The sequence below is a fragment of the Anticarsia gemmatalis genome, chromosome Z (assembly GCF_050436995.1).
Source record: "Anticarsia gemmatalis isolate Benzon Research Colony breed Stoneville strain chromosome Z, ilAntGemm2 primary, whole genome shotgun sequence".
Classification (NCBI taxonomy): domain Eukaryota; kingdom Metazoa; phylum Arthropoda; class Insecta; order Lepidoptera; family Erebidae; genus Anticarsia; species Anticarsia gemmatalis.
Genome location: NC_134776.1, coordinates 6,770,552 through 6,792,270, shown reverse-complemented (window position 1 = coordinate 6,792,270; position 21,719 = coordinate 6,770,552). Strand labels below are relative to the sequence as shown.

At 33.8% G+C, this 21,719-nt stretch overlaps 1 protein-coding gene across 1 annotated transcript in view; it reads right to left on the bottom strand.

Annotated features, from left to right (window-relative positions):
* Window positions 1–20,122, bottom strand: part of alpha-Man-IIb (alpha-Mannosidase class II b) — a 75,630-nt gene extending 55,508 nt beyond the window's left edge. Inside the window, exons 1-2 of the mRNA XM_076135351.1 lie at window positions 19,949–20,122; window positions 19,008–19,145 (exon numbers count right to left, since the gene is read on the bottom strand). Of these exons, the coding sequence (XP_075991466.1) occupies window positions 19,008–19,137 (130 nt within the window). The 5' untranslated portion in view covers window positions 19,138–19,145; window positions 19,949–20,122. The remainder of the gene's footprint in view (window positions 1–19,007; window positions 19,146–19,948) is intronic.
* Window positions 20,123–21,719: the final 1,597 nt, after the last annotated feature.

The following is a 21,719-nucleotide window of genomic DNA, read 5'->3' as shown; positions in this document are numbered from 1 at the left end:
AATTGTTTCGGGTCTGGTTGTGCTTTGTGTCCGTTGTTTGTATGTTTGTAAAAGTCCCCGCGACACAAGAGCAATTCTTAGTGCGGGAGTTGTCTTTTTTAAACAAAAAAAAAAAACATGTTAAACATAGGGTAGATTTCGTATACACTATATTTAGAACAATACACAAAATTTATTGCACGCCAGATTGTTTACTTTAGAGAAAATATGTATTAGGCTAATACTCGCGCGTTGGCGAACAGAAACCCACCCTCGTGTAAATGATCCTTTATCATGTTTTCTAAAGAGAGTTGTAGACATAATAACAACATGTGTCATTATAAACATGATATTTTGAAAAAACATAACAAACATGTTTACTTTACCTTACTCCCCTTCTGAAGCCCACGTATGTTTCACGTAAAAATACATTGTTCACTGTTTATTGTCAATCAAGTACATCGCTCTCCGTTATTGTGAAACAGAATATGATTGCGATTTATTTTTAATGTGAATATAACAAAAGGTTTCGTAAACGTTACAGACAAACTAATACCCAATGATGAGAAAAATCGTAAAACTACTAACTTGAAATGAACGTACGACAGTACGTTAGAGTTATAGGACTCTCGAGTCACGTACTCCAATATCGCATCGCTTTGCAGTTTCAACAATTATAAAAAGAACGATAAAACTTCTGCAAGAGTTTACAAGTTTTGAACTGTCATAGAAACAAGTGCATTGAACGTACTTGCTTAGTTTCGGTTCAACGTATTATTGTTTAATAACTATTTACGTGACAGTTGCTTGGTAAGTGGTTATTTCGTTTTTGACTTCCGCTAAAAAACAAGCAATGTATACAAAAAACTAGGATTCAAAGCTTTACAAATAAAAACAACATGCATAATCCAGTCGCCTGCATGTTATCTATCGCGGACCTGGCTATGGGTTTCATGTCCGTGATTCCACTACAGGAAATAGAGAGTCGGTGTGTGCACTGAGTAGAATCAGTCGTTCAATGTATTTCCGATACACATTCACTCACTGCAAGTTACCACTTACCACAAAGATACACTCTCCGTGAGAGTTAAGAGATTTAGAATATTTAAATCGTACGCTATGGATTGTAGTCGATGGTTTGAAACTGCAGGTTTGGTTAGTCTAGCGCATGTTTCTACTCCACTAAACAACGTTCAAAGGTTTGATCCTAATGAGTAGATACATCTAGAGTATGGCAGCCGCGCAGATTGTAGATTCACTGTCATAGATAAATATTATTGTATCGCATGGATAAATTCAATGGGTACATTTAACACATTCACCTGAAATATTTACCAGTAGGTACGCAACTGATACGGCAAACGAGATAGTATTTTATATACATGATAACGATCGGAATGGGTAAATGTTTTTCCCATGAATATATTATATTTTTACCTAATATACGGGCGTCTTACTAATCAAAGGAAAACATATTTTCACAAGGTTTCCTAATACCCTAATAATTGGCTCTTGGCGTCACCTTTTATCTATTTTTGTGATCGTAAAAATATTTATCAATATATGTCATTGCTATCGAGCGATTTCAACGAGCCAAAATGCCACTGAACTACATTTGAAACACAACAATAACAGAAAATAGATGCTATCGAAATGATATTAACCATTGGGTCATTAATGAGATGCATATTCACTGATTCATGAAATTATCTTGAATATTATAGTACACAAATAGTAATATTATGATATTTATACAGTAATATATATATTTGGTTATAACGTTGTAGAGAGGGACACTTTTATTAACTTTATCTAATACTTGATAAACTAGTACGGTTTAAATACAGGTGAATTAAATATTACAAACTGGCTTCCGCCCGTGAACCAAATGGATTACGCGGTTTGAGTATTTTATGGTAAACCGTTTGAACAAACAATTTAAAAGGGCTTTTAAAAGCTTTACCAACCATTACCATGCACTTGTTAATAACTGATATATTTTAGTAACGTTTATATCCGATTCTGTTTACGTTAAATATTTAATCGACATAAGTCCCTTAATTATTAATTTCAGGTTCACTAAATAGTTCACAATCTACATTGAAAGATCGCATTATTTTGCAAACACAATGTATTACGAATAAGCACCCTAGAACCCTGTACAAATATGTAAATATAATAACAGTAGGTATGCCATACTATGGGGAATATGTGAACTTAATACGGACGTTGTGCTGCAATATTTCTATGCTTTAGAGCACTCAATGTCTCGAAGGAGGAACTCGCATTTTCATATGATTTCCGCCGTACATTACCTTGTCTTTATTGAATCAGATGAAAGACTTTATAGTCGACTTAAACTGAAATATGTATTGTGCTAACATTCAGTCATAGAATAACCTGGAAGATTTATGATACATATTTTCGTTTTAGAAAAGTATTTAGGTAGATAATATTTGAATGTTTTATAGTTTCTGCTATTTCCTTGTATTTTTGTACACCTGTCGTGGGTGAGCATTGTCGCCCAGTTCGTAAGGAATTTAGTTCAGCGTCCAGTACAAACCGCTAACGGCGGAGGTAAGGAATTACTCTTAGACTGTACATTTAGCCAACCCCTTTAGGTTTACGTTAATATATGTTCGTATCTCGCATGTATCTTTAATGAATCTGTGTCTTAAATATAGATGACGACGAATTCCACTCACTTCAGCGATAAATTTATAAATATGATCCTTCAGGTCGTAACTGCGCAATAATATTGTTGCATCATTTCAGACAAAAATACTTATTTAATCGGCTTCGGAGCAGAACTAATAACTCATTATTGAAGCTTGCAGGAAGACAAATAAATGCAATGCTCAATGAGTTACAAAGAAAATCTAAAAATACAGAACTCGCGCACAGATTGAAATACTTCTGTTGAAGACTTACATTTTGTGCGTAAATAATATTAGAATGTATGAATAGTTTTAGAATTTGATATTTTTAAGAACCCTGTAAGACACGAGGTTCTTACATTAGCTCAATACTTTTAGCCATGGCTGTATAAAGTTTCGGTCAACGACTCTCTGGACACGCTCACACAACACAAAATAGCACGTTTTAAATTGTACCGAAATACAGTGGCGGGTTCCCTGATATAGTTTTTAAATGTTTTAAGATATGCGGCAAGACTTAGAAATAATTTTCTATTTTACATCAAAACTATTTCAACATTTTATAGTGGAGAATTTCGACTTATAATTATAGAGTTTTAGAACATTTCACACATTGAAACTACACGCCAAAAGGCAATGCAATAAAGAAAATGTAAGTATCCCGTCACCACGATACGCTGTATCTTAAATAAATTGTTAACATTACGAAACGAATTATACTCACTTCCTTTGAACAGAACAAAAGCTATTTTAAAAACCGCGCTTCATACAAACTATATGTAGAGTAAGATTTGTTTCACTAACGCGTGGGAGTTAAATCGGAATGAAAAGTTTTGAAAGTTGAGAACCTATCGAAACGTTTAGCTGAAATTTATTGCGATTTTACCGAACAATGAAATATTAATAGCATATCTGGTATTTACGCGTTGAAGACTAGTTACGTTATTTAAATTTAGCTGAGAAGATGGCGGAACGATGCATGAAAAAATTTAGAAGTTTGCCATAGACTTTATTGTGTCTCTGATCGACAATTGTTTGGAGTGTAATGTTATACTGTTATAGATATTCCCCGAAAACAAGAGCAGTTTTAATTTAGGAAACGATTTTAATACTACTTCTGAGATCAGATATAATAAAGTCCTCCAAAACATCAAACCCCTCACAATATTTTATTATCTAGTCAATCAAAACAAACACCAGTACTATTTCCCCGTAATGAGCCACGAATATACGTGATACGGCAAACATTTACATGTCAATACGCCATCCGAAAACGTCCCCAAACACATTATCAAGGAATCTTTAAAGCGGGAACGAAAGATACCACTCTCACAGTCTACTTACTCTACAATATCTTATTCACTGGAGTCTAAATCCTGAGGTGTTGAAAGCCGATTCGCGGCAACTACAAAGCGTTGCTCAGCGCTCAATATTGAAGCTTCGTTTATGCTAAACAGTAATGCTGAACTTCGATCTTCAATATAATGAAACTTAAGACAAACTGGCAGTTGACCTAACTAAACTATGTAGGGGAAGTTTAGAGAATTGTTATCTATATTATATACGAGGCGACGACAAGCTTGACCACAAAGCGGACGGTATTTAATATCGAAGGATTCGAAATGTTGAAATCTGATCCCCTGCAGATATCTCGCTTGTAGTAGAAACCATGATTTACGGCAACCACCATTGGATATAAAGCGACAACATTTTGCATCTAAGTTAAATTTCATGCAAATGCAATCGGCATTCAACTGTGTACCCCTGTATAATCACCGCCACGAGTCATCCATAGCACCGAATAAATCTTTAATTAAACGAGGAAATGTGGTGCATTTACTTCCATTAAATTTACTCCAGACGATTGGTTACCGATGCTCATACAGACGTCTAAGAGGTATGCTTTAATTGCGAGACACATTGCCCGCCGAATCCATATAGTCCTCTCCGAACAAGTATAAGGCAGTCAGTTTCAGCCATTTAAGAAGGTAGTTTCTGCTGTCTGTATTCGAGATTTTAAATTAATTATAACATGTTGACAGTTTTAAATCCAGTTCAAAGAGCTCCTAAAGAATATTAAAGGGTCAACTCATGAACATTTTCAGCACAGCATATATTTTAATTTCTGGAAAATATCGGCTTCTACATTTTAACTTCGCCGTCGCGATGTGGGGGAGGAATGCATACGTCGAAATATAGGACAGAAAATGAATCTTGTTAACTCGGCCGCTTACACTACCCGTAGCATGTAAATATGATTTAAGCTTCATGTCTCATTTATATTTAAACGTGATTTTTCAAGCGACGTTATTTAGTTTGCTACTAATTAAGATGTGCTTCATTTGAATTACCTCGTTAAGCGGTATTGCACTTTTGAAGTATTTATATGAAACGAAATTTACAAAAACATTTTGAAGATAATTACCGTTTAGATAAATAGGTACTATTTGGATTCACGACAGTCGGGTCAGAGTTTATATGTCTACAAACTACGCTCTTTGACATATTATCAGTTTGCGGTTTCTAGTAATGTTCTTCCTCATTCGTTAGATTTACCTGCACTGGCTAAAGTAAATACAAAAAATACATACGATAAAATCAATGCAGCTAACAGAATTAGATTCAACAAAACTTTTCGCTTCGATAAAAGTTCTATTTCACTTCATTAACCAGTTGTAGCAGCCGCTAAAAATACCCGGCCCATGATGATAAATAAACAGCGTATTTCACTTCTACCTACGTATTATCTAATGGAAAACGTGCACAGTGGGTTGATGGCGCCGAGCGCGACTCTCGCTGGCTCACGTGTTGTGTCCGTCAATGGAATGAGAGAAACAGAAACCCATTAATTAACCGAGGAACTATAGGATATTGTTCCACCATATCACCTGTATTGAATATCTCATTGTCATGAGCTAGTATTGTCAGTTGGTTAACATTTGACCGATTAACATTCGACTGGTTAATTACAAGGGCGGTATGATTAAGTGAAAAGCGGACTGAAAACAAAATTGTATGTGAAAATTAAATTAATTACATTGAATCCGCTTTAAAATGATGTTTCATAGGCCGCAATCATGTTCATAAAATTATGAATCGATAATATTGTTTTAAATAAACTTTATATTATTGAAATCAACTGTTTGAGGTAATTTAAATAAAAATATAAATTTTAAGGTAAGGTTGGATGTGCTTTTTTGTTCTATATCCTGTTCCTATGAGTATGTATATACATATAATAGATGTTAAGATGTTTCTTGTGAAACCAAAAGGCACATTGGTGAGCGGGAAGGTAGCGAGGGCATTACAGGTGCTATAGTTGAATCATGCCTAAAGCGCAACTGGCATGGTGAGGCTGAAACAATACGTTTGGGAACGTTCGTGAGACTATTGTTCTATGACCGATCAAATGGCACAGCTTATTTGATTGTTTGTGACGTGTCTCCTATCTCCCGGTGATGCCATTCAATGAGAATTTATGTATGTAAAGCCTTTTATTTGCTAGTTTAAATACGAGCAAAGTTGTGTGTAAGAACTCTATATTTCACTGTATTCACAGCAATTTATCAGTGCAGCAAACTTCGAGGGTTTCTCTGTGTAAGACGACGTTAAATTGTAACACAATTCTGTGATTAACATTTACGAACGAGTTCATCTCAACCTACGATTCAGGAGGTTTCTCTCGATTTTAACGTGATTTGCCAACCATTTTTAAAGAAACAGTTTTGGTTCAGCTTGAAAATACAAATTATAGGGAATTTAAACAATATAAATCGTAACCAAAAAACTAACCACAAACCTGTGGGACTGACAGTGACGGCATGTCAATACCGGGAGCCGAAGCCACATAAAGAACGATAAGCCTATAGCTACTCACATATTTATTTATTTTTGTGTTTTCATTACTCCAGGCGAACAAAACTATATTGAAAATTTGATCTATAATAAATAGACGCATAAATTAATACCTAGAGGCCCCGCTTTTGTTATATTAACAAAAAACACTATTGTAACGCGCAAAGTGTACGTTTTAATGACACATGAACAACAGACTAATTACTATAAGCATAGTTCAGCGTTGTATACCTACACGGGTACTCGTAACTTGCAGGTTCCAACATTGTAAACTTTATAATTATTCAAAGGTACAAATTCATTTCAACACAACTATTTTGAAAAGTTTGTGCTGCTTTCATATTTAAACACATAGGACAGCTTACAAAAAGAAATAATTTGTTGTTTTAAAACTGTCTTTACGTAAGCAACAATGTTCGTTCAACGTTAAAAGCAGACAATAGGTTAATTTGTTAGCGAAACATACAAATTCGCCCGTGTCTCGTTCTCCATAAGCTCATTATTTCAGGCGAAATTCCAAAAATATTACTGAACAAGGTGAATGGAAAACCCGAAACAAAGTTCGCAACTTGTCCTGTTGTACAGTCAGAGTCAAAAGCTTTTACTCGCTCTGGCTAAGTGTATTTGGTGAGTTGCACGGTATAGATCAAAGACTTCCCAATTGGTGAACTCTTGACACTTCTATGAAGGCGTAACGACAAAACCGACACTAGGAAAATCGAAGGTTTTTCCCTCTCTGAAGTAAGAAAAATTTCCCGAGTTTTTATAAAAATTTAAGAAATCTTTCTAAAGATATTTTACGCGGTTCGTTGCAATTTACTCATTCGTATCTTTGACGTCGTTTTCGGAATATTTCAGTGGTAGATTCTCTATTGAGGGCTAATGATCAAGGAATCATTACGACGCGACGTCGTTATACTGGGTTTGTTCAAACGGGCAATGAAAGTATAATATAAAAAAAAACATAAAGCAAATACACGGATAGGTAAAGAATACAAACAATGGGTATGTGGGTACGTATTTCAAATATTTACTGATAGCTATTAAAACACGAAACACAACTGAACATGGCACAAACTGCTATCGACATAATTGGCCCTGACAGTACACACACATGAATAACAATATAAAAGTATGTACGTAATCTGAATTTAAAACATTGTCGGTAACTATGTGGTGTTATTCCTTTGAATAACGATGAAAATAAGCTATGTTATTAAGTATATAAGATTTTTTTGCCGGCCAGTGCGTATATTATGTGTATTAGTTGAAAGCATTGACAACTCGTAGTGTAACTCGTACTCTTGTCTTATATGATTAGAGAAGGATAGACATAACATCGTATAAGTATAAGAGCTTACACGCGCACAATTTTCCTGATCGTGCATACATGCATGCATGAATGTGTATGTTTATCGATTATTTAAAGATATGTTAGCTAAATGTATACTTGTTTACATTAAATTACAAACAGTATCGATAACCGAGGCTCGACACAATGTTGTACAATAAACGCTTACAAAGCACATAAACGCAACTAAGTAAGAAATCTCTTCACATGACGTGACGTATTTCTATTCTCTCAACCCCTCGTGGTTATGGTGTGCCTGCAAATTAAATTACTACGCATATCGTACCAAAGTAATTGCCAAATTTCAAATAGCTCTTAGGTACTCCTTGATAATGCAAAAGTCAATATTATTGGCCATTCGAATCACACGTTCTTTCATTCTGCCAACAATTACTTTTCAACAAACCAATTATCATATTAAAAATACTTTTCGTTCCTGAAGAGATCTTTGCTCGGAAAAATATATTAATATGAAACGTTCGTACTCTTTATAAAAGCTCCATTATACTACTTCTGAGCACTTTAATAGAATTAAGAATTCAACATTTTTATGTAACAATTATTCTTGCAAAGCACATTTATGTAAGAAATAACGAGTTTAATTGTATCTATTTTGAGCGTAAACTGAAACCTTTCTAACAAAAGCTACAGTTGTTTCAGCTGCTTTGCTTTTCTGTAAATTCGACGTTAGAAAATGTATTTTGAGGTGTTATGCTCGTTTGATCTAAACACTCTCTGTGAGAATAAAGTAATAAGTTTAGTAATTCTATTTAGTAAATCATATTAGCTGCGTCAAAGTGCATTTTGTTCAAGTAATTGGGCGGGGACGGGATCGTCGGCTCCACGGAGAATCAGGTCGTTTAGACGAGATAGAGTGCAAACTACGACATGTATAATGTATGAGCCCACGTCAAAAGTATCCTACAATTTTGAATACAAAATCTGAACTAGTTCGGGTAAATTGAGCGAAATAAACATGCTGTTAACATCGTCAGTAGGGAACAAAGCACATTAACGCCGGGACATAATCGGTCGAATAAAGAAAAATAGAATCAGCAAAATATTCCCCGTGCTCTTTTTCAAGAGGTTGATTTGTTTGTGGCGAACCCTCCATCGAGGAGAAGGTTGACAAACAAATAAACGATTTTAGTTCAACGCGCCTCGGCGCTTCCAGTACCTGTAATATTCAATGGCAGGTTGTGTTCCAGCATCGCACTAATATTCAATTGAATATTCCTATTGTGGAAATTCGTTCCGACATAAATTATGCGCTCATCACAATATTCGTTGTCAAGCAGACTTTACAAATAACTGTTTATGCACGAGATTTGACAAACCCAATCAAAACTATTGTTGTACGAAATTCCTTGCGTATTTCAGTGGTTTGTTTTATGTTTATTGACACCCAAATATATATTCAGCAAGTTCATAACGTGATGTTTCATTAATTCAATGATTTGATGATGATATATATTTTTGCAGTAATGAGTAAAACTGATAAAACTTTGGGCAAGTTAAGCTTAGATCTTTGTTTAGTTTGATTCAGAGATCGGATTAATCCATAATACAAGATCACTAATCCGATAATACAAGATTACTAAATATGCAGGGCTGTTGTAGCTTCTTCTAACAAGTTGTTGTGAGCTAGTGGGGCTTCGTAGACTGGTATAGCTGACGTTGAAAACTCGGATTAAGCGCATTACATTTTTTGCAACATTTTAAACTAAAATATCGACAAAAAATGTTCGAGCTCCCTAACAGTGTTACGAGCTTGATGTTAATAACTATCAGCGGTGGAGTAACCGTATTATGACAGAATTTTTAACAGACATTCTGCAACCTACGGACACGTTTCAATTTTAGGCCAGAGACAAATAGTATTAACAACTGAATTTTAAACTAGGATAAAGCAATAAAGGCAGTATCCAAAATTAATAGCTCGCTTTTGCATCGAGTAACAATGACAGAAGTAATAAGCGAAGAAGAGTAAAGTCATCTCGAGTTGGTTTAAATTTCAGAGTAACTTCGAATAAGACTCGAGAAACAGTTTAATAATAATTATTGTCATCTTACAATCAAAATATTTAAGTAGCTAACTTTGCCTAATGGAACAACAGAGCAGACAGTGTTGATTTAATAGACTGTTTGTTAGTATAAAAAGGAAAGTATTAAAAAGATTGAAAAGGTTCAAACTTAACACTTAGACGAGTCTTAAACGTTGGTAAGAATTAAAGAGCAAGCACGTCTTGCTGATACCAATAGTGCATTCCGAAGGAGAGTGGCCTGAATTGCGAGATTTACGAAAGAATGCATTTCATCTAAAACTGCAGTCCCTTTGGGAAAATTATTCTCACTGCAGTATGAAAAGAAAATAAGTGTGCTAACATCAAATACTTTAGTGCTCTGATTGTAAAGAAGGCACTTAAATAATAAGTGCATGTCTATTGGCACGTCTTTCACGTACTTTTTATATTAGAACTTGGTTAAGACAGTAAGTGGTTGAGTTTCTATTGCATGGTAGTGAGCCGTGAGGTGTTCTAGCAATGGCTTTACTCCGCAATAACACTATTTCGGTCAAATTTAAAACTATAGTCCACACACGGTGTACCCCTTTAGCAAAGATATGTAACGATACATACGATACGAAATTAAAAGTTCAATCGAGCATTAAAACTTCTCCATAATTTGTCCTTATGTGATAGTCATTTGACATCTGCACGTGGCGTTGGCACGGGCCGAAAACGCTCGGAATAAAAAATAGGCATGGCTTGTGACGTCACCGTTTGCGTTCTCGGTGCGTTTGCTATAGAGATAATATTTTTAAGTACTCCGATAGGTAGATGAAGAATATGTATATGCCACGCAGGATATTACAAAGGCAAATTAAATTGCAATGGATGATAAATCTGGACATTGGTACATTATTATTATGATAAATTAATTATACATGGTGATAAATTTTTGCGGGACTTGTAGGTAGTTAGCTCAGTTTACTTAAAATCAGATTTTTTTTTCATGTCCTATTTTTATACTAGCTATACTAGCCTATTTTTAACCAACGAATGTGCAATATCTACATTTCTGAAATGTTAACGAGTGATGAATGACTTTCAAAATAATGTTATCTCATTATCGTAAATTGTTAAGATATAGGAAATTATATTATCAGTGTTTTGTTCCGGCTTAAAGTAATCATAAAAGTTTTCCCCAATGAACAGAATATTTGATAACGTCATCGATTGAAATGGCTCAGTTGCACCAATATACGACGCTGTAATGTAAATCAACAAAAAATTGACTGTACTTTGAACTTGTAAACGCGACAATAGAAACAAATAGGCAAACAGCTTGCCATGTCAGTTCTTGAAATTATTAGGGACATTGTAGAGTCGTCTATTTTTAAAATATAATATATCTACAAAGCAATTTAGATCAATATACAGCTCTTTGTGGTTTAACCGTAGAGCGCTACACGGCAACGTTCGAAAACTGATTCCCTATGAATTGAAGAGCACGTCACACCGAGCGACGTCGTCGGTCTCCCCTGTCGTGAACACCTATGGCACTAGATATATATAATAGATACATAGAATATCGTTATTCCTATGAGTTGGGAAGGGCGAGGCGATTGGCACCTTGACTTCCACTTCTATTTATATACAATAGTGTATCCTACACCAGCAAGTTTGAAAGTACAAGGAATATGAACATTGTTTATCTACTTTTCAGTTGAAAGAAAATAAACTAAATACAAAGTTTAGAAAAGTTATGATTTATATGAATAAGTAACAGAAGAGGGGAATCTATTAAAGTTCAAAATAAACTTTAGATACGTAGGTGGGTTCAATCTTGTTGTGTGCATTCAGTTCTTCGGCTTACATTATCGGTTTGTTTTTCACGGAATGTGTTTGCATTGGCATTTTTAAAATGTTGACTCATGTTTGTCACATATATAAAATTTATACACAGCACTTTATAAAGCAATTAACTAAATGCCTACTAGTGCTATTGTTAAAGAGAACAATTTACAGAGTAAGCACTTCTGACTAAATATTAATACAATGCGTTGCTATTTCGCTGCTCGGGCATGTTCCGATTTGATTCCGAGAATGTAACACTACCCGGTCCCGCTGCAAATCCAACAAGGATATTAGTTAGGCAGCCCCAACATACAGGAAATGAGGTGCCGGAGATACCAGCCATGCTCGCTATTTTCATGTATTGGTCATTACACCTGCTTTTCGCGTTGTTATCTTGAATCAAGTTAACCATTCAAACGAGTCGTTCATGTAAATAGTGTATTTTTTGCAGCAAAATGTTTTGATTTGCAAGTTATTTTGCATAGTCATTAGCATGTTGGTTATTGTGAAAGTAGAAAAATCATATTAAGTTTATAATGTAAAATGAAATTTTAGATGTCACGGTTTAATTAACCAATCAAATAGGTTCGGTTTTGTAAGGGACACAACAACAGTTCAACTAAAAAAAAGTCAGATCTCTTTATGATTCTATTGATAAATATACTGAATAACCAACAGTGGGCGGCTCTTATATTGTTACTACAAAGAAGTGAATTTGATCTCTACATTGAACTTAACAAGTCTTGCTTACTTAAGAAATAAAATAAATAAATGTTCCCCGTGATTTTCCAACGACCACGCCGCTAACTAGATCTCGGTTTCACAGTTGATTTGTGTTATTTTCTTCGTTCACATACGAGACTGTTTTGTATAAAATGGAGACATATTCCGAGAAACTGCCTGAGATATATTTGTTTTATTCTGCACGATTAATTTATAGACATGATAGAAGTCAATCGCGTCAATTAGCCACTTCGTATTACTCGCTTCCGCTTACCGGCGTCGTCTCTCCGGTTCGAAAAAATAAACGTAGAGCAATTTTGAATTGTTTTTGTGTTTAAAAAAACTGATGTTTAAGTAATTTTAGTTTTACCATTTGTTATTAACTGCTTCACTGTAAGTAGGTACTGGCCTGGTACTATCTGATTCGTACCACCAGAATATAAGACTTAAAAGAACGTAGAATTTACATAATTTAACAAATAAAACGGCTTTGCGGATATAGTGAGTGCAAGACATGTCAATTAGGTACAAAATCAAAAGATCCGCGTAAATAATTTATAGCACTTTGCATTATCGCGATAAAACATTATAAAATCCCAAACAGCACCAAATTGAGTATTACTGTTATCTTTGTATTTTCATTCATCAAACTTCATCAGGGTGTGACGTATTTTGTAACGACAAGCACAAACATCAGACGTCATGAAATTGTATCCCAGTCCAATTAACCACGCACAAATAACGACCGCACCGCAATATCTACGAATATTGTCCTCCAACTCAATACAAAAAGCATCGGCTGGACTTTAAATGGAACAACAGCAAACGCTCACAAATATTTGATAACATTGCTAATCTTATCTTGCCTCTACTTTTGCGATGCGGTGTATTCAGTATCCCACGCGGTCCGATCGATAAACAAAACCTCAACTTTTAATAACTTTTGCCTACTGCAAACACAATGATAATAATGCATGAAATATGAAGTCGCTATCTCTCATCTCGGCGGTATCACTCACAATATATTTTTAATTTATGAACATTGAAATATTAAAATTATTCAAAACATTTTCATAAGCGGATGTAATAAAAAGCTTTTGTTGGAAGTCATAATAAATAGAAAAAGCTTAAACGTCGGTGAAAATTCTACAATATAATTCAACATAGCTTGAGCCTCTAGCTCACAATAGCCAGCGCTGTGCACAGTTCGCTTGCAATTTCCAACGGGCAACGCATACCAACCGAGCTTCACCCACGATTCAACACTTATACCTACCAGTACTCTCATCTTTTTGAATTCAATACATCTTTTATCCACACCCATTTACCGAAAATTTCATACACGGTTCCAGGTTTGCAGTTTTTTTAAATAGCGAGAACTAAACAACTACGCATACAACCTACGAAAATTAGATTATTGTTTATAGAAACAAACTTTGATCAGGGGATTAATATTTCACAAGAATTTTATTGGCAGTTTCTTTTAATTTCTAGAAATGGTTACACAAAAACAAAATTTAAAGCAAATTAATAGAAAAGTTAGTGTTTAATATTCCTGACAGAGTATCCAACTTTAACAAAACTTTGTTTTAACTCCGATGTGAGATTAACGAAAAAGTATAAAAAGCGCGGATTTATCCGACCTGCAGGCATTGACGTTTAGTGTTCGCGAAGCCATAAACGTTGTACATTTTCACGAGTGCAATGTTTTAGTCTGGCGAGGGTGGCTACTAACGAAGTTTTGAACAATTTGCTCAATTATTATCAAGCCGCTTATGGAATCATGGTCGGCAGCGACTAGCGTATATAAACGTATCGGTATACCTGTTCGATAAGGATGTCATGATTATGAGTTTGGCGGAAGTCTATAACACATTTAGATAACTAAGAACTCTAAATCAGCACTTATCATTATCACACACCTAGTCTATATTTTAACTAAATTCGGTTTTGTTTGGGTCGTCACTGTAAATTCGATATTCCTTAGCCGGGTGCATAAATTTTTACATGGTACAATAATATCATAACATAATAACAGACAGGTAATTAAATCGTCATAGGTACTCCGAGGTCAATATTTGATGTCAATATTTTTTATGGCAAAATTATCAAAGAATGTCAATTCATATATTAAGTTGAATTAATTCGTCTCGTAGTCGTCAAACTAGTTAACATGTCACGCCTAACAGGCACAAAGAGTTGGCGGATTCATAAAACCGACCATATTGGTACGGAGAGTAAACGTAACGAAGGTCAAACGAACTTTTTCATTTCGTCTTATCTACGACGCACGCTTACGTAACGCAATGATAACTTAAGCAGATCTAACCGTCTTCGTACAGTCTGACTAAAATTAAATATGGATACTGATATGAGGATGTGCACGCTCCGAGAGTACTCGTAAAGTCCGTACGAATAAATTCTCCAATTTTATGCGAGTCGTAAAATCACTCTTTACGAGATTGCATTGCATTGCGAGTTATTATAACAGTGCTTAATAAACAAGCCTTAATTCCAGAAATAGAAATAAATGCAAATACAAATATTGCGCCGACGCAACTACCTATCGAATAAAATAAAAAAGAATAATTGGCAAACATTGTGGACTCCTTTTACGGCCAACCAATTAGATTGCTGCGTTTAATTGCTAATTGGATTTTCCGACTAGAAACATAGTATATTTAACATATTGTTAAAGATTTGCACGGAGTAAACTTCACTCGCTTGTACCGATACGAGACATTGAAAGTGCGTCATGTCATTAATTTATTTCAATCACGTACACGTACGTTAAACAGTATTATAATAACTTTAGGCATCCGCGCAATTTTATGAAAAGTAGCTCCTAGTTTGAGAAATCGTTGTATTTATTTTGAGATAATCAGACATTCTTGACTGATATTTATAATGTGTATACCTATTAAGATATTTAGTCATCGTGTAGTAAAATTTTAGTTGATGCTTAATTATAGTAATCGTACGTCGTATTGAGTAGTTATTTAGCTATAAAAAATATCCCTAATGTTTTTGTTTAAGTAATCACGTATAAAATATTATATATGATTGTTTTTATTGAAATCAGTACAATACCGGTTCAGATAAAGGATCTTAGACTTCATCAATGACATATTTATTTCAACATTTAAACGCCTATAATAACATCCAGAAGTTTTTTCATTTGATAGAATTGCCTTATCACTAATAGCATAAGCTATTATGATTGATTATAAATGTTGATCGTATTTTTTTTTTAATAAATTTAAATTGTTTGTAGTGTATCCGACTGCTGATCATGAGGTCTGGGGTTCGATTACCGGGTCGTGCGAGGTATAAGTTTTTTTAATAATTATATTAGGATATTTCTCAATAGTAGGGGAGCTTGGCAACGTGTCCGGTAAATGGCAGTAGGCTCGCATTACAAGGGACTAATATTGTTAACGATGGGTGTATTTCATGCACTTCTCTCTAACCTTTCGAGTATAACACGCTTGTATGCATTTGCTAAATATGAGTATGTACTTTTTATTGAAGACCAGAAGCAGCGTGGCGCCCGCTTCACTTTTACTTAATATGTTTATTCGCATGTCATGTTATGTTTTATCTGTTTAGAAGCCAAGTTGTATTTATTAATAAAGTGATTAGGTGCGGTTAGAATATCCCTAGAGGGAAATCTTACTAACGTTCTTTAAATGACGAGGTAGAGTCGAACAATCCATGATTATAGGAATGTTTATATAACAATAAGTTATTGAAACTAATTCTATTGTTGCAGTAATATGTATCGTTGCAATGAACTATAAATACGACACCTATACGGTGCTATGCAAAATTGTTTAGTTACTGTGTATTTTTTTGCCTTGTTGCCCGCAGCAAGAAAAGGAAAGAAAAAATACAAACAAGCAATTACGGGCGCCGCACGACCGTCCAGGATTATAAAACGCTTAATTAAAATTGAGGTACTAACAATGAAGCCAAGTAAAACTCTTAAATACTCGAAAGAAACGTTTAAGATTCACATTTTACATACCGAGCCATTTTAAAATTAAATCACTTCGGTGAATACCTTGCTCTATCTTGCTACGATATTTTAAGTCATTACTAGTGGCATATCTGGTTATTCCAGGAACAATCTCAGACGCTCTTATGTACTCTACATTTGACTTATTCCAAAGAAATTAGTCTCAGTTCTAAATAATTTATCTTTACTTTACTATCAAATGATATATCAGAGTTTCAAACATTATGGAAATACTTCAAATCAATACCACTAAAATGAGAGAATTGTAGGTGAGGTAGAGTTCATCGCATCGCAAAATTATGCTGATCCAAAATGTCGTGATTTTCCCATTTCGCACTGGGACGTGGTCAAATGGCGATTTTAAAGTGATGCGAGATTCGGAATTGTATGGCGCAGAATGATTTTATTGTACGATACACTGTGAGTGATAAGATTTTTTTATTTTATATAGAGATTACATACTCGGAATAAACGTTCGCTCCTATGAGAAAAGGTCTCTAGAATATTAACAGTCTTGTAATAGACTAATTTGTGACTACAGACGAAGCTTGTGTTTTGAACCCTAGCGTCAACGATCCGTTGCGCCGAACCATTATTGCAAATTGCTTAAATGACTCAAAATTTTGTCATAAGCTCGGTTTGCCGCGATGTAAATTGCAATATGGAGAGAAAGAAAATAGGGATGTCTCCGATTACCGAGGTAACAATTGGATTTTAAAATGCAGTAGTATTTCCTAAAATGTACGGCATCACGTATACCTCTGAATACGATCTCGGGGCTTGCTGAAACAGGAGCGTCTGGAAATTATTGTTTTCAGTTCGAAACGAACGTACAGACAGAAAAAACACAACACAGATACCGATTGCCACGAATGCTAAATTGCGCTCCCTACGTTATTTCAATGCGAAAGCATTTTACAATTTGCTTCAGAAACTTTAACCATACATTCAGGTTACTGTGCACTTCCGTTATAATTTTTTCTCTACTAATGAAGAATTCGATAACAGCTTTAATTAAAAGCCAAATATCGAGCACGTTTATACCTCGATAAACATGCCTTGCAATTTTATTTCAAATGAAATAAATTTGGAATTAAAGAGTCAGTGCGCGAGGATGGTGTAATTAAAAAGAGGAGAAAACTTCAAACAGCGTAGACGCCACTTTGTGTCTTTTTATTTACAGAGTCAATGTTTGCATCAAAAACACGGTGCAATTTGCAAAACACGTTCGAAACTTTGTGATAAAAAAAGTGTCATATTTTATCATTTTATCACACATTTTTGTATAAACACTTAGTATATTCCTTACTAAAATAGGATTTCAGTCCAATTTTAAGGGAAACTGGTTACTACTGGAGGTCGGCCAAGAATCTTATGCGCAGCTAAACGAGGTATTAAGGAAATAAGCGATATGGAAAAACACATAGCGAGAGCTAATTACATGCGATCCCGGGGTCTGAACCGTAGAAAATTATCTTAACAAATATTTACTTGAGAACCGCCGGGCACTTTAATAAACCCTTATGTATTCGGTTTAGTTGTTAGTCGTTTCCGAGAAATAAACTTCTAAAGGTTGGTTTTTGTCACATAAGCAGCGACCTCAGGTGTACTTGGGCTGCAAAGAATCGTTAGATTTCGTCCTCGTATTCGTTCAAAGATGATACCGATTCTTGGTTGCCAAGGAGGCTTATAAAACGCTATTCACGATATACGAGTATAATCGTATGGAGACATATCTTTTAATGTTTTCCTGTACTCTACGATCGAGTTTCCTCAAATGACCGCGTGTAAAAAACTAACATTCTATGACGTGGCCAAGGTTACGACACACGCCACCTCGCCGGAGCTGTGATGACGATTTTAAGTCAAGTCGAAAGAAGCTGCAAAGTACCATATAAAATGATTCTTGGGATAAGAAAAAAGAAAAAATAACTTGGTGATATTAAATAGTGCAGTGATCTCTGCAGTGATGCAGAAAATAATTTGTATGTGAATCAGTTTTCAATAAGTTGCTACTCAAATCTATAGTATTTGTGTGTGTTTTTTTTGTTCTAGTGTTGTGACATGTGTTGACTCAAATTTTTAGCTTTTGTTTATGAGAGATTTGTTTGAGGAATTTTGTTGTCATATTATCCTGTGCAATTGCATGTTTTGCCTTTTAATTTACTATCTGTATATTTCCTGGTGGTATTGTCATGTTTTGTGTGTATGTAAGAACTTGTCTAGAATTATGTTGTCCCTATTTGCAGTATGTTAAAAAACCTTTAAGGTTCATTTTCTATTTGTTGTAAAGAAGTCATAATTGTGAAGTGTTAGTGATCCTGGTTAGCTGTAAAACATGAAATATGTCATAGTGGTCTGTGAAAAACATAAAAAAACATGAAATTAAATATAAAAGAATTAAAATCGGTTCAAATAACAACAGCAGTGATACTTCAGGTAAAAAAACTGTAACCTACAAGGAATTAAACAAAAAATAAGTAAATATTGTTTATTTTCAAAATAATACTATTTTTTTATTATAATAGTATTTTATTTAATTCCTCAATATTCAATGGACTTACTTGGCTTGGTGTAGTTTTGTGGAGATGTACTGTAGTAGTAGCAGTAGGCCCCAAAGCCCAGCACCAGCAGCAGGAGTGCCAGGATACGGGTGGAGAAGGGCCGGCAACGCAGGACCCTGCCAGGCCTCATTATGGACTCTGAGAAACAAGAACTGTCTTAAAAAACCATCTCAAGAACAACAATAAAATTAAATCTTCTTCTATAAAATTAATATCTAAAACCAAATAATCATCTCCAAATTAACTGGGAATGACCATAGTAAAGACTTATTTTACCATTTATTTTTATTATGCCTTTAGCATACGAAAATCGAAAGAGCTATAGACGACGAATACGACACAAACTTTTTTAAAAGTTTATAAAAACTATAGAAGTGTACCAAAGGTTATCAAATATTAACCTTTTTTAGTATAAACTATATGTAAGCATAATCTTACAGTATTATATAAATTATAACGAAATTATGTAACAGCCTAACTTAAACTGTCTAAAAACTGTTTAAACTCTACAAAAGTTATCCAAAAATATATTTTATGTTATATATAATGATAATTAGCTATATAGAGCATTATGTACTCACTTATTTGGTACTGAAGTAAGTATATAAAAAGTTTTTACCCAATACCCAAAGCCGGGGAAATTAATTACTTTCAAGAACTATTTAATTTCATAAAAATATATATTTTCTTGAATAATTTATTTTTTTATTTTCGTTAGTCAACAAAAGTCTTAACAGTTAAAAATCACTTTCTTTCACAGAAAAGTTCATAAGAACTTCATAATTCCTTAAAACTTAATTCTGATCCTGAGATCAAAAGTTTGTTGACAAAAAGTCGCATCATAAAAAAAAATATTAGGTCTTCAATCGACTTCGCGTAAACAGTAAACAAGAAAGCTGTAGTAAACACCCTGAATATAATTAAAAATTAAATACACTCACATTTTATTTAACACGTATTTTTTAGTCAGTATTGTTTACATTTTATGTGACTTGCATTAATCGCGAATAATAATTTTCAAAGATTCAAAGTGTTGGCCGACGCTTCCAAGAATCAACCCAACGCCACTGCGTGTTCTAACCAACCGAGAATACCGATTGGCACACTGACGCAAGCCGTGGTGATACCAGTTGAAGTGGCCGAAGATTCTACTACTGTCACTTTGACTGACAGATTGGTATTTATGAAAAAATACTGGATTATAAAGCGATTAAAAATACGAAAATATTTTTAGTCATTCTTTATCGATAGACAATGAATATTCGTAACGAAGAAAAAGTCCAACATCATTTTGTGAACCAGCAACACTTGGGGCACGTTCAAAAACTTATATGTCGCAAGGATTAAGGATTAACAGACTTTTGTTGTCAGATGCTGATGTTTGTGCTCGTAATTTACTGAAACATTATCAATTTGTAGAGAATATTCAAGAGTATGATTAAATAAGTAGATTATCATATGGTTAAAAAGCAAATAGTTTTGCCATTTTTTTTTTGTTATTTACACTTAACATAAAAATTGTCTGTATTTTTACGAATCTTTTTCAGTTACCTACTTTTGTTTGTTCAACGTGTTATAAATTTTATGTAATATTATATTTTGAGATAGAATTGCGTTTTCTTAACATAAATGTAAACAACAGCGCGTAGTTCGAGTATTCTTTGGTTTTTCACATTGTTTATATTAACTGCCATGCTAATATTATGATAGACGTGGTTTTATATAATAGTACTCTCATGACGTTGTAAGTTAGATATTTGTGACAATAAAAAAGATTTCGTCTTAAAAAATCATTAAGTTTTGTTTAGCAATAATTGTAATTGGTTTATAAAAGATAATCATGTTAATTTTTATAATTCGTCATATTAATATTGTAATCAAATTTAACTCTTTTAAGATAAACTAATTTGTGTTAGTTATTCCGTGATAAATTAAGACAACTTTTTTGTTACTAAATAATTACAACATTGACTTATGCTATATAAAGTCTGCCCATTAGGTTATTAAGTCTTATGATGATCCAGTACAATCAAAATAAAATAAAATAATCTCAAAATAAAATGATAAAAAGTTGTGGTTATTTATAGTAACAAAGCATCTTATTTATTACGAAATACTTCTCACACATAAACTAAATATTTGGTCGCACTACTTTTTGAAAATATTATGCTAACTCAAAATATTCTTAATCATTTAAATAAATATTTACTACTTTGGCATAAAACTAAATTGGAAATTAAAACTTATAATATTATTTTTATTTTCTATAATCTCTGAGCCAAATGTTTCGAACGCACCCTTGATTTGACGTTATTCGGAAGGGGGCAGCTAGGGGAAACCATTGTTAAATTCTTACCATTTTGGTAGATCTGCTATAAATCCTAAGACATTCTCGTTTGTGTATGTAATCCGACTTAAAAAAATATAACTATGTATATTTTGTTATTAATTTTACCTAAAATGTTAATTGTATATATTAGACAATAATATAATTACTTATTGCCAGTGATTGCTTTATTTAAATGAGATAGAAACCGTGTCTATCACAAATATTTTTATTAAAATAAAAAAAAATGTAATTAAGAGTTTATTATCTTAGTTAAGTGTGTGAGAAAATAATCGTTTATTTGAAAATAGTAAATTGTTTTACAGCAGACAACAAAACCACTTTATTAAGAGGTTTGTAGGTAGAAACAATAGCTTATCACCACT